Source organism: Mustela nigripes, chromosome 6 (genome assembly GCF_022355385.1).
Source record: "Mustela nigripes isolate SB6536 chromosome 6, MUSNIG.SB6536, whole genome shotgun sequence".
In the NCBI taxonomy this organism is placed as follows: Eukaryota; Metazoa; Chordata; class Mammalia; order Carnivora; family Mustelidae; genus Mustela; species Mustela nigripes.
In genome coordinates, this window is record NC_081562.1 from 40,555,302 (window position 1) to 40,569,932 (window position 14,631).

Below are 14,631 nucleotides of genomic sequence, written 5' to 3' on the forward strand. Positions count from 1 at the left end.
TAAGGAGATATTTTTAAAATGATTAATCAAAAATATATTTTCAACTACAGATTTGAAATGAATAATTAGAGAATTATAAAAAGCCAGAATAAAACTAAAGTGGAAAAACAAGAACATCTGATTCAGAATTAGGGTGACTAACCATCCCAGCATGGTCCGGACAGCAAGATTCCCAAATTAAGAGATCTGTGCTGATAAAATCAGGACAGTCTCGAGAAAACCAGTACAACTGGTCATCCTAAGTAAACTTGATCAAAATTTTTATTTAATGGTTTTGTATAGAAGGTACTGATGAGGACAGAAAACAAGAACTAAAATCTGTAAAGAAAATATTGAGAAAGTTATTATTCAAATTACATAGGAATGTCTCTATAAATGTCCATAGGAAATATTTCTTTGTACACGTAGAAACAAAGATGTGACTCTCCTGAGCAAATATTAGCTCGTGCTTTAGGCACTGATTAAAACAGCACTTGCTTAACCTTTATGTATGAGCAACTTGAAAGCTCAGATTCAAATGTGTAGGTGACCTCCAGCTACGATACAAAATATCACAGCACAAATTTGGTATATTTTTATATTGCAGCCCTTCCTCTACCATTATCTTTTTCTGTTTTTTTCTTCTTATAATCCCATTTTATTTGCAAATGTCTTGAAATCTTCTATGTTGTCTCTGCTTTTTAATTCTACTAAATCCTTTTTTCAAACAAAGCAGGGTCTAAATCTGTGATTCTAAACTGGGAGCAATTTTTCCCCCAGGGAACAGATCATGTCTGGGGACATTTTTGATTGTCACAACTGGAGGGGATAAATCTATTCTAAATTAAACAAACATACCCCAAATGTATAATAAAAGTAATGATTATTGAAAATCAGAATTGTAATTATTTGTTTTTTTTGAGGTAATATTAATTAAAAATGTAATACTGCCCTAAAAAGAATGAATATAAATTTCTAAAAGAGTCCCAGTTGTTGCAAACATATTTCCCATAAACCCTATCATGGTACATACACACATATACCAATATATACGTGCACACACACACACACGCATTTTGCCTTGTGCATGGCAAGTATGCAATAAATAGTTGATGGTGGACTAAATGATTGGATGAATGAGTAACAAAGACAAGAAAAGTTACCTAGGATCCACGATGTATATTTAGAAGTGGCCATTGGAGGGGTTTACATTTGTGAAATAGTAGCCTGGTTTTAGAATAGAATAGGTCTAGCCTGAATCAGAGGAAAACAACAGAGAGAACATATTGTTGGAGATGATAAACCCTATGTTCAATGTAAGAAGGCAGCACACAGTATGGATATCAAAAAGTCAGCCACAGGAAGGAAGAAACAGCTATAAAAAGCAGATGGTTTAAAAAGAAAGGAAATGTGAAACACAACCCCCCAAAATATATGGGTCAAAGTAATAACAAAAGGTTCTGGCAAAAGTATCACTGTAGAAATTCAATAAACTTTCAAAAAAAAAAAGCACAACAAAATTATATTAAAAATATGAGCATTCAGGGACAATGAAGAGAAATACATAATGTCTGTGTATTTTTAAGAGTCTAAAATGTGAGCAATTTAAATTGATCCAAAGCTAAACAGTAAACCCTGGCAAAGAGAAATAGAAACCTGAATAGAAGTAGTCCTATATGCACAACTAAATTTAAAGACCAATTAAGTCATATAGAAATTTATCTCGAATTTGAAAAGAGGTTGTTTTATGTATTGTTTCTTACAGTTGCATACCATGGTCTGAAAGGATTACCTTGAGTTGCTTCTTTCAATGATGGTGATGGGTTTGGTCAATGAACCATTTACACATTCCCCCTAGGTCCCCTTTGGAAAAATTTGTAATGTGTTGACAGAAGCTGGATCATGTCTTCAGGCCAAGAGAGCAGATACTCCCTCACACAACTAGGCAGCCACCAGCTGGACCACAGCTAGAAGCCAGCCAATGCCTCCCTCCTGGGATTATGTCCAAGTCCATCCTGATTCTCTAAATGACCCTTCTAGAATTCACATCTTATACTGCCTTGGATTTCTGGTTCCCAGCTCTAATGGAGAGCTTCCGTATCCAGCAAAAGAATACTAAAAACTGAATAATGAAGCAAATAGAAATGAAGGCACATAACCAAGATAGAGTTGCTTTCAGGATGGGAGTTTGGATCAGCAGATTGGAACAGGAGAAACTGAAGGTGGTTATCAAAACTGCAAGGTGGGGACAAACCAGAGGAGTCATGAGACCACAGTGAATTTTTTAATACTTGTGTATAAATGTACCCAGTCTATTTTTTTAAAAAGCTAAGCTAACTGCAAGATTTTCTCTCTATACACTTAGTGACTTGAGTGCAATTATGGCCCTTCACGTATTCATGTGTTGTGTTTAAAGACACACCCTTATATTTCAGGACAACTTGACAACCTGAAAGATACTTTGGATTACCCAAGAATATTTTTAATATGGTAAATTCTTTTTTTAAAAATATTTTATTTATTTATTTGACAGACAGAGATCACAAGTAGGCAGAGAAGCAGGCAGAGAGAGAGGAGGAAGCAGGCTCTCCGCTGAGCAGAGAGCCCGAAGCGGGGCTTGATCCCAGGAGCCTGGGATCATGACCTGAACTGAAGGCAGAGGCTTTAACCCACTGAGCCACCCAGGCGCCCCAATATGGTAAATTTTTGCTTAATCTTGAAAATTTGACAAATTAGGCAGTCTCTGGCTAATAAACCATTTCCTTTAATTTTGAGACACACAAGTAGACTAATTCCTAGCCTGTCTCACAATAGGTTTCATTACTCTGAGTTGGTCAGAATGGAAGTGAATGGAAGTGATATGTGAAATTTCTCAGTCTCTTATGCAATCTTCCATTTTTTTCTCTTTCACTGATGGCTAGTTGGAGGTGGGATGATGGAACCTCAAACTGGAAGGAATCTGGTTGAGTTACCATATGCATGTGTCAGCAAACTTTTTCTATAAAGGGTCAGATAGTAAATATTTTAGTCTTTACAGGCGAGACTCTATTATAGTTACTCAACTCTGCTATTACAGCACAAAACCAACCACAGGCCACACACACACCAATGGTATGACAGTGTTGCAATAAAACTTCACTTAATAAAACCAGGTGCCAGCCCAGATTTGGTCTATAGACCATAGTTCATCAAGCCTCACTGTATGGAACAGGTAAATATAAATGAAAAGTAAATTCCTACAATGTTAAGCCACTGAGACCTTGAGTTCATCTGTTACAGAAGTTAGCATTACTTGAACACAATGCCATGTTGATGGCTCATAAAATTTTACAAATTTCCTGATGGAAAACTGTAACCTGTCCACCTCAGGTTTTCAGTTTTATGAGAGTCCTTTATGATACTGAAATAAAACAAAAAGTGATGGTCTGGGGGCACCTGGGTGGCTGAGTGGGTTAAAGCTTCTGCCTTTGGCTCAGGTCATGATCCCAGGATTCTGGGATCAAGCCCCACAACAGGCTCTCTGCTCAGCAGGGAGCCTGCCCCCCCCCCCACCGCCTGCCTCTCTGCCTACTTATGATCTCTCTCTCTGTCAAATAAAGAAATAAAATTTTAAAAAAATTTTTAAAGTAATACTCTGTCGTTTTGTTTGTTTTCTTTTCTTTTCTTTCATGGAGACTGCATCAATTATTTTATCAGGAAAATGCTAAATTTTTACCGATGCTGTCTCATCTGGTGACTTTATCTGCAGACAGAATTGCAACACTTTTTAACAAATCATTTCATTTACTGGGAAGAGTGGGGAAATCCTGCCATGTATCCAATTAATGAACTCTCCCACAGATATTGAATTTCTCTATTGGTCCTAGAGACTAGAAATTCAAAGAAAAGTACTTTTTAAAAGCCAAAATGGAGCAGCAGTGGGGGCTGGGAGAGAGGAAACATTAAAAGTGAATCTTGTCAAAGATTAATTCATGATTCCTGCAAGAATCCATAGTTCCCCCCCATTATGTGACTAAGTGTCCACACAGATAAGTGAATAACATTGATTTTGACTATGGTTTTTAAATTGTTGTGAGAGAGATGGAGAGGGAGACTGACATAGGAGTCAAACACACTGAGGTTGAAATTCCTGCTCTACTTTAGCACCAATCTGAGTTCAACTCCTATATATGTTTAATTATAATAATAAATAAATTGGATATAGGCTATAGAATGTGACTAGTGCTCAAAAAGTATTAGTAATTATCATTAGTTTTAATTGATACTTGCTACTAAGTTCACAAATTATCATTTCCAACCAAACTATAAGTTTTGCGTGAAGAAAAATGTAACCATCAAGACCTAAAATTCTGTGGATTACTAGTAAATAATAAATGTACCCAAACATCCAATGCTTCTTTTACTAGACTTGTCCCTCTTCCATTGCTCTATAGCTGGGTCTTTTAGTAAAAATTTTGCTTTATCACACTTTTCTTCACTTCTGTATTTTTTAGCTTCTCTCCCTTCACTTATTCTATCCATGTTTCATTTCATCATCACCTTTCTAAAATATAGATTTATTCGTGTCATGTTGGCATCTCCCCCTTCCCACCAAAATAAGTTCAAACAACTTACTGGACATCTAACAGCCATCTTCCCAATGCTTCGACTCAACTTCATCTCTTTAACTTGCATCCTACATTCTAGGATTACTGAGTAATTAATGTATACTGTTCCAAACACAGCACAATAGTACACATCTTTGTAAATACCTGTCTACTTAAAATGTGGGTTTTCTCCCCAAAATATATCTGGCTAAACAAAGCCACCAGTAAACAAATGTCAGGACTGTTATTTTCCCTGTGCAGAGAGAATTAATCACTGCCTTCTTGGTTGTACAATCAGCTCTTACTATCACTAGCTTTTGTGGTAAATTCTCAGATATTTTTATAATATTATATAATAGGTAAGTTGACTAACAAGTACATACTGGATGCTCTGTTGGAATATAGTTTATATGCAATATCTCCTTTATTCTTCACACTAATTTTATGAGGTAGTTTATATTGGCCACATTTTGTAAATGAAGAAACTAAGGCTTAAGTACTAATTGACTCACCAAGATTACTGGGCCATTAAATATTGGAGCATTCCAGAAAGAGAATTGTGGTCAGCAGATGTGAAGTGCTGCAAACAGGATGAAAACAAGAGCTAAAATGTGACTAAAAATTAATTAAGTAATTAATTAAAATGTTAATCAAAAAAAGATGTCTTTTCAAAAGCTATTTGTAACCACTAGGAAAACATTATAGGAGTCAGAAATCAGAAAAAGTAAAGCAAACACAAAGCCTGGAATAGTGGCACTGAACACATAATAACCTTTCAAGAAATATATATGCAAATTATTGATGGATGATCATCTGAAACAAATTGAAGGAAATAATGATAATATTAAAAAATATTAGGGATGAAACCATAAAACTCCTAGAAGAAAACACAGCAAGTAACCTCTTTAACACCAACCTTAGCAACATGTATCTAACTACATCTCCACAGGCAAGTGGAACAAAAGCAAAATAAAACTACTGGGTCTACACCAAAATTAAAAATGTTTTCACAGTAAAGGAAACCTACAAGAAAGGAAACTTTTGAAACAAAAGGCAACCTACAGAATGGCAAATGATATATGCAAACACCGTATCTAATAAGGGTTTAATATCCAAAATATATAAAGAACTTATACAGCTCAACACCAAAAAAAACAAAGATACGGGCAGAAGACCTGAATAGACACACAGATGACCAACAGACACATGAACAGATGCTCGGCCTCCCTAATTATAAGGAAAATGCAATCCAAAAGCAATGAGATATTGCCTCAAACTAGTCAGAATGGCTATTATCAAAAAAGACAAGAAATAACAAGTGTTGATAAGGATGTGGAGGAAAAGGAACCCTTATACTGTTGATTGGAACGTAAACTGGTACAACCAGTGTGGAAAACAGTACAGAATTCCTAAAAAGAAAATTAAAATAAACCATATGATCCAGTAATTCTACTACTGGGTATTACCCAAAGAATATGAAAACACCAATTTGAAAAGATAGATGGACCCCTATGTTTATTGCAGCATAATTTCCAATAGTGTAGAAATGGAAACAACCCAAGTGCCCATTGACAGAAAAATGGATAAAAGAAGATGTAGTATATATATACAATGGAATATTACTCAGCCATAAGAAAGAATGGACTCTTACCATTTGCAAAACATGGGTGGACCCAGAAGGTATTATGCTAAGTGAAATAAGTCAGCTGGAGAAAGACAAATATCATATGCTTTCACTTATCTAGGCAAAAAAACAAAAGAGAAAATAAAAAGCAGAAACAGATTCATAAATACAGAGAACAAACTGATGATTGCTAGAGAAAAGGGAAGTGGAAAGATGGGGAAAATGGGTAAAAGGGAGTAAGAGGTACAGTCTTCCAGTTATGGAATGAACAAGTCATGGGGATGAAATATACAGCATAGGAGATATATTTAATGATACTGTAATAGCATTGTGTAGTGTTGGATGATAGCAAACTTGTGGTGAGCACAGCATAAACAGCAGGGTTGTTGAACCACTATGTTACACACTTGAAACTAAGGTAACATGGGTCAATTTTACTTCAATAAAAAAATGGCAAAAAAAAAAAGCAACAACTTGAGCAATTTTGGAAGCTGAATCTAAAGCACTGCTTCTCAGCTGGGTTTGATTTTGCCCTCTCTCTGGATATGTTTTACAGTGTCTAGAGACATTTTTGTTTGTCACATCTGAAGAATGCTACTGGCATGTAATCACTAATAGCATGGATGCTGCTAAATAATCTGTAATAGTAAGACTGACCCAGACAACAAAGAATTATTAGGTCCACAATGTGCCAAGTTTGAAAATTCCTGGTCCAAAGGATCCACTGGAGGAGAGGAGGAGATTGAAAAAATGAGATAGAAGAGGTAACTGCTAGGACAAAATTGGGAAGAAGAAGAAAGGGAGTGGATAAAAAATGTTACCTTCAGCAAACCTTTATCAAGAGCTATTAACTTCATTTCCAAGGATAAAGACATTGAAGTTTGGAGAATTTAAGTGACTTAACTTTTCAGGTTCTAGCAGAAGTTTAAGTCAAATCTCCGGGCTCTAATGTGATGTTCTTTTAACTATGCCATCTAATGCATTAAGTTCAAGATTGAAGATAATTTTTGGAATTGTCACAGCATACAACCATGAAGCAATTGTGCTTACAAATTAGTGACATATCGGGACACCTGGGTGGCTCAGTTGGTTAAGCAGCTGCCTTCGGCTCAGGTCATGATCCCAGTGTCCTGGGATCGGGTCCCATGTAGGGCTCCTTGCTCAGCAGGGAGCCTGCTTCTCCCTCTGCCTCTACCTGCCATTCTGTCTGCCTGTGCTCGCTCTCTCCCCCTCTCTCTCTCTGATAAATAAATAAAATCTTTAAAAAAAATATTAGTGACATATCTATTTGTTTTATATATCTACATATATTTATTGCCTTCCTTTATATCAAAGAAAAGAAACATGTCTAGTAGAAAAGTTTAAGAAACTCAGAAGAACATGTTGGGCAAATGGGCATCAAATATACATACAATATTGACTGTTGAAGAAAAACAATAAAAAAGTTGTATGAGATTTTCAATAATATTTAATCACTTTGTTTTTTTTTAAAGATTTTTTATTTATTTATTTGACAGAGAGATTACAAGTAGGGCAGAGAGGCAGGCAGAGAGAGAGAGAGAGAGGAGGAAGCAGGCTCCCTGCTGAGCAGAGAGCCCGATGCGGGACTCGATCCCAGGACCCTGAGATCATGACCTGAGCCGAAGGCAGCGGCTTAACCCACTGAGCCACCCAGGCGCCCTATTTAATCACTTTTAATTTACCCAAGAATATTTGGTAATTTCATAGTTGAAAACATGAGATATAATTCTTTAAGGACTTTGTAAAGCACAAACTAAAATAACAAACAGTATTAAATTGCTACAGCTCTACAAACAGTTACTCAAGAGAAATAAATGTATGATATTCAAAAGCTTAGCATTCTGTCAGTAGAGAAAATGTTAAAACTCAAGGATCATTACAACATTGTTTATACCACTGCTACCACAAAGGCAAAAACAATTAAAACAACCATTAACAGTTTAACCGTGAAACATAGAATATGAGCCATAACCAGAAAAAGAAATACCATGGTTCTTTAAGTACAAATAAGTAAATGTGCAAACACAGCAGAAACAGGCAAGGAAGGCGGAACATCTAGAGAGACCCAAGGGTTGACCTGTGCAGCTGTAGGTCTGGCAAGCTTTGGAAGTGCTACCATGTGAGCGAGCCAACAGGAGTGTCGACAGTCCTCAGCAATCAGGCATCTTCTCCAAGAAGGAAACAGCTGGAGGCCAGAGTCAGTCATCTACTTTATTGACATCTGCTGCTATTATTCTATCATGGGGTTTCTTTTATTTATTTCTGTTATTTGAAAAATTCAGTAGAGACCATGTGTCAACTTAATTGTCTTCTGAAAATTCTAGGCACTTGAGCACACCATGATTTATTTGCGATTCACTAGCAGTGCTAATCAAATATTTAAAACAAACCTTACTAGTATATATAGGAATCAAGTCAATGAATAGTTCTCTCCCACTGACACAGCAAAGTCTTCACTGCAGTGTTATTAGAGAAGAGTAATGTCTTCTAGAGGCACACAGCCTTGGACTGAATCTCTATTCTACTACACTTTAGCACTGAAATATTGGTAAGTAATATAACCACTCTCTGTCTCAGTTTCTTTATCTATGAAATGAGGGTAATAACAGTACCTATAACATAGGGCTATTGTGAGGAATGATGGGACACTCCATAAATTGTCCAGCCCACTATCAGGCATATAACAAGCCTCTATAAACATTAGTACCCCTTTTCTGCTCTGATTTCTCCTAAATAACATTATTGTGTAATTTTGTCTCATTCTTACATTAAGAGCCTTCTCCAATGTCTATCTAATGAAGTTTGCTTCCACGCATAACCTGACCTAAACCTGCTCCTTTCCATAAACATTATCCTCAAATTATGGTGATTTACTCACTGGGCATTCTCTGCCAATCATTCATTCAACAAACACTTTTGTCCTTTCTATACTTGAGTCCTATCTGCCCATTGAATACCAACTACTTGGTGAAGTCTCTCCTGAAGGCTCCATTCAAAAAGGATTTCTCTCATCCCTAAAATCGACAAAAATATTGCCCTCAATAGCAATACTATTCATACAACATATTTGATTCTCTATATTGCTATTCATACTTTTTAAAAAAAATACTCAACTTAAGGTTTAAGTATCTTCTGTTTTTAAAACAGCAGTGCTAACACACTATGAATGTAATATTAAGAACAGATCTCTACCTTAATTTTCCTTGCAACTGGTAGAGTAAGAAAATGAAACAAATGTCCATACTAACATGGTCAAGGAGGCCTTTACTCTTTCAAGAATTTCCTTCAGACCTCCCTAACTGGATTTAAACTTCTCTTCCTTTTAACCTCCACAACAAATTGTTTATTCTTTTCTTTAACTTCTGAACTGACTCAGGAGTTGGTGAGATTTGGGGGATAAGATATAGCTACAAAAAAATACTGCAATTACATCTTGAAGAGAAAGTATAATGTAATAAACAAAAACAAACAAACAAAAGCTTTGTAGGAGCAAACCTAGATTCAAATTCTGGATTTTGGTACTGGTTAACCATCTGATCATCTTATGAATGTCTCCCTCTATCTGAGTTTATTTCTCTGTAAATGTGGATAATAAAGCCCTCTTTGAAATGTCATGAGAAAAAAAAAGAAATATCCTATAAAGAACAAAGTAGGTACTCAAAATTATTTTCTATAATAATGTAAAGAATCTTCAGTTTGCATGGGTAATCAAAGAGGGAAAAAATGAGTGGGCCTGAAACTGACAGTAAAGAGAGAGAAATGACAGTAAAAAGGAGGAAGAATAGTGAGGTGGCGGACCGAGCTAGAACGAGGCTGGGGAATGCTTAATTGCATGTGATTTGCTGAGCTGTGACAAAAAAGAAGCCCCTTTCTTAACTTTAATCTCTTGATTCTCAGTTTCCAAAGCAAAGTGACTCTTCATTATTTGGATGAATACCCAGGAAGAATGGAAAAACCAATCATATGAAGAGACACATTAGAAAAGTCAAAGAAAGTAAGATTTCAGAACAAGAAACAGCTAGAGAAATATAGATAGAACTACAATAGAAGAAAAGGCGACAACAATTAAAGACTGGAATGGTTACATAGGCCTTGGAATTGTAAACAGGCCAACTGGATGTGGAAGAACCTTTAATGAAGCAGAGTGTGTCTTTCTAAAGGAGCAAAACTCAATTATCCACTCAAGACTGAGAGACAGATGCCACAAACTGATGGGCAAAAGAAAGACAGGTTCCCTGACAATTTCAAGAAGCCACCCTACCAGCTATGGACTGCTTACTTTCAGATATCCTTTACATCAGAATATAGGCTAAGTGAAATAAGTCAATCAGAGAAAGACAATTATCATATATGATTTTTCTCATATGTGGAATTTAAAAAAACAAGACAGAGGATCATAGGGGAAGGGAGGGGAAAAAGAAATTAAGACAAAATCAGAGAGGGAGACAAACCATAAGAGACTCTTAACTAGGGAAAAAACTGAGGGTTGCTGGAGGGGAGGTGTGTGATAGATGGGTAACTAGGTGATGGGCACTAAGAAGGGCACTTGATGTAGTGAACACTGGGTGTTATATGCAATGAATGGAATCACTAAACTTTACCTGAAACTAATTATACAGTATATGCTAATTAACTGAATTTAAGTTTTTAAAAAAGAAAAAGAAATAAACGCCTGTGCTGTTTATCTTATTGTTGAGTTTCCTACTATTTGCAGTAAAATCTGATTATCTCTAATGCAACTTTGTTGGTCATGTCTGCTATTTTCTTAAGTTTTATTTTTTCAGAGTTTATAAAAATCTTTAAATATACTTTTTTGACATTTAAAAATATTCTGAAATGCTGACAAGGCATTCTTTAAATTTGTTTGAAAAAGTTTTTTAATCTGCCAAGTGGCATGTTAAAAACATCCCCTAACTACAACATTGCTTACCACAGAGTCTTATTGGAATATCAGATGTGTGATTGATATGTTTGTTAACCAAAGAGATGAACCAAAATTCTATTGCAAACAGTATTTATGATGCAAAAGTCTTGGTCCAAGGCCGTTTAGCAAAATGGAAGTTTGACTAAACCTGCAGATCAGAGGCATGGTCAGCAGAGAAAAAGGGTCTACCTATTCTTTCGATCTAATCCCAACAAGTTGTAGTGGGTACATGGAACATTAAAACAGAACTTTGTGGCATTTGCTTTTAATTTTTTGCATAAAGTTAAATACTTTTAGTCTTTTGTTAATAATTTATCCTTCCTTTCGTTTACCCTGAATTACTTACATTAGACTGAGAACTATAAGCCTATAATTAACTTTTTAAAATATTCTATTTAGTTATTTGACAGAGAAAGAGATCACAAGTAGGCAGAACGGCAGGCAAAGAGAGAGGGGGGAAGCAGGCTCCCTGCTGAGCAAAGAGCCCAGTGCCATGTGGGGCTTGGTCCCAGGACCCTGAGATCATGACTTTAGCCAAAGGCAGTGACCTAACCCACGGAGCCACCCAGGCACCCCCAAGTAATTATCTTTTAACTGATTTTTCTTGTGTGATTGTCTAAAGTTTTCTCAAAATACAAAAGGAATAATATAACTTTAGAGCTACAAGTACTTTAAAAATCATTCACTCCACACCTTCTGTTTTAAGAGTAAATGATCCAAAAAGTCTAATGAACTTAACTAAATCTTTGTCAGAATAATTCTTCATTGATTGATGATTGATGATTGATTGATTCATTCATTCATCTATTAATCCATTCAACTACTGTTTAATTCTGAGGCATAAGGCACGGGGCAGCGGAAGCTGTGTCACAGTATAAATAAGACCCTGCCATCTGCATATTTTCAATTCAGGGAGAATAGAAATAAATCATCCAGATAATTAAAATACAATGTAAATAAGTGTGCTTTAACTATTACTACAACCAGAGAATCACAAGAGAGGAAAGAAGAGTAAGAGGCAGCTAGCAAAGACTTTAGGGAAAAATTTGCATTTGGCTGTTCCTTAGAGGACTTGAACAGGTGGAGCTGCACGAATGGAGATTTCAGACCAAAGGGGTGGCTCTCTTTTTAACTTGTAGATGGGATTTCAATACAAAGTTTTTTCTTAAATTATTTTAAAATTGCATTTGGGTGGGAAAGTAAAATCAAAGCAGTCCCTTAACCAGAAGTGAGAACAGCAACTTTGGAAAGCCTGACGTCATACTTAGTGCTGCATTAAAAGGTGATGTTTATCAGGATACAAATGGAGCTCCCTGAAGTTCAGCAACTGAAAGGCCATGCAAGTGTGCATCTGGAGAAAACAACTGCAGTATGGCTTAGAAACCAAGAGCTACGAACCACTGCTCAGAAAATATCGTAAATTAAATGACTGAAAAAGATGTCAGTAATAAGTAAAACAGTAGGGTTTCAATTTACAAGTGAAAATCCAGACAAATGTGCAATATCAAGGAAAATAATATTTCATTTTTGTTCACAGAGCAATGAATTAAGAAGTCTAAGAGACATATATTCAAACAGAAAATGTTTAAAATACAAATGGCATTTAGAAAATGTGACAGCATCTGTATGGATTTTAACAGATAAATCTCCTTCTTTTACATTCTAATATACATGAATAATAGGTCCCTTTTTCTCATATTTGTGACTGTTATGGCTATTAGTAACAAAGGGCTGTCTAAGACTAACAAGGCAATTCATCAATAAATAGTACTGATAACAAACATGCATTTTCAGAGCAATTTGTCAATGACTTTTGCTATAACCATAAATTATCAATACACTTTTACATAAGCTAAATATTTAGCTTTTCAGCTGCACAAACTACTTACTTTTTTATACCGGTGTTCCTCTACCACTCCCCATTTCACAACATGATTTACATTCCACCTACAAGGAAATCTGCATTTTAGCTCTGTAGGTCTGCAAGTTACCTTCGGCTACTAACCTTACTGTCTTCTGTCTCTTTAGCTTTTTCTTGGAGGAGTTTCTTCTCTCCAAATTCACAGGTTGATTTTAATGTGAGCTGACAAGAAAGCATTGAGCTCTCTGTTTCAGTAAGTTCCAAAGGTCCTGAAGAATAGGGCTGTGACCCAGTAGCACCAAGATTTGGTATCAGAAGAGCAGTATGAACAGGCTTTGACCCAACAGCTGGCTGTCTCAGTTTTGAGGCAACCCCAAGTACAGGCATGGCTTCTATAAAAGTATCTTCTTGCTGCCAAAGAAAATGCTTCTAACCTCAGTCTGGTAGACTCCAACTTTAGTATTTCCAGAACAAATACTTTAAACAAAACTAGCGGTCATCATGATTCAAAAAGAAAAAAAAAAAAAAAACCCTAATAATATAACTTCCAGGAAGAGGCAAAACTTCCCTTCATCTTTAGTTAAGTATCTTTCTTTCTTGCTGGCTCAAATGGCTTATATTTTCATCATTCTCTCTCTCCCTCTTAGCCTCGCTCTCTCTCTGTTCAGTGAGTTAGTGCCTATGTAATATTAAATACTCCTTTGGGGAATAAACTTTTCTTGAAGGTAACTGTTACAAAGCTCCTTCTCTAGGATTAAAGAGCTCCTAGTTATATTTTTTCCTCCCACTACAGCAGTCTGAATCTGAGAGCTGAGAATAAAAAAGAGGAGAGAAACAAAAGGAAAAATCTTCAGTCCAACTGTCAAGGCAGCCAAAAGACCACAATAGTGGAAGGACAGGAGTTCTTCCTGACTTCAGAAATAACCAGTCTACATTCTCTTTTTAAAGAAAACTGTATTTCCCCCAGTTTAAAAAAAAAAAAAAGAGAGAATGGACAGGATTAATGGCCAAAACAAACAGCTGTTGGAAGAACTTTTAGCCCGGAAACAATCTCAGCAATGAAGCTGTTTGTCTGATTTCCAGCTATTTTTCACTACTGACAGCCATGAACCACTGTGCTCATTCTGTTTTTATCCCATGAAATCAGGTTAAATTCATGCCACAGTGCAACTAGCTAAATGTGTTAAATCACTCAGTAGACTATACCTGCCTAGGTTATGAAAATACAGTAAATGTGGATGGCAAGACACTAGATACATAGCAATTATTGTTCTAAATTTAATAACAATAATGATATTCATATTCACAGCTAACATGTATGTGGAATGTTTTATGTAGCAGTTACTTCACATTTCACCAGTGGGACCACGCAAGAATAGGCACACTTATTCTCTCCACTACAGAAAAAGGATAAGACTCAGATTCGTATAAGTAATTTGACCAAAGTCATGCGGTTAAAAAGTGCAAGAGCCTGTACTCTTTAGAGTAACTTAAGAAACCACCTTAGAAACAATTTAAAATAACACTGTTATTCAAGCTCTTTAGGTCCAAACTGAAATCGTAATGTACTAAATATCCAAATATATACTCAGTGACTATGAACAATGCTGCTTCTACCCATAAAATTATTTTATTA

The 14,631-nt window shown here is 35.9% G+C and overlaps 1 protein-coding gene across 1 annotated transcript in view; it reads right to left on the reverse strand.

Moving 5' to 3' along the window:
• The window catches only part of NAV3 (neuron navigator 3), a 371,014-nt gene extending 357,632 nt beyond the window's left edge, over positions 1-13,382 (reverse strand). The window contains exon 1 of the mRNA XM_059402414.1: positions 13,140-13,382. Coding sequence (XP_059258397.1) covers positions 13,140-13,382 — 243 coding nt within the window. The remainder of the gene's footprint in view (positions 1-13,139) is intronic.
• Positions 13,383-14,631: the final 1,249 nt, after the last annotated feature.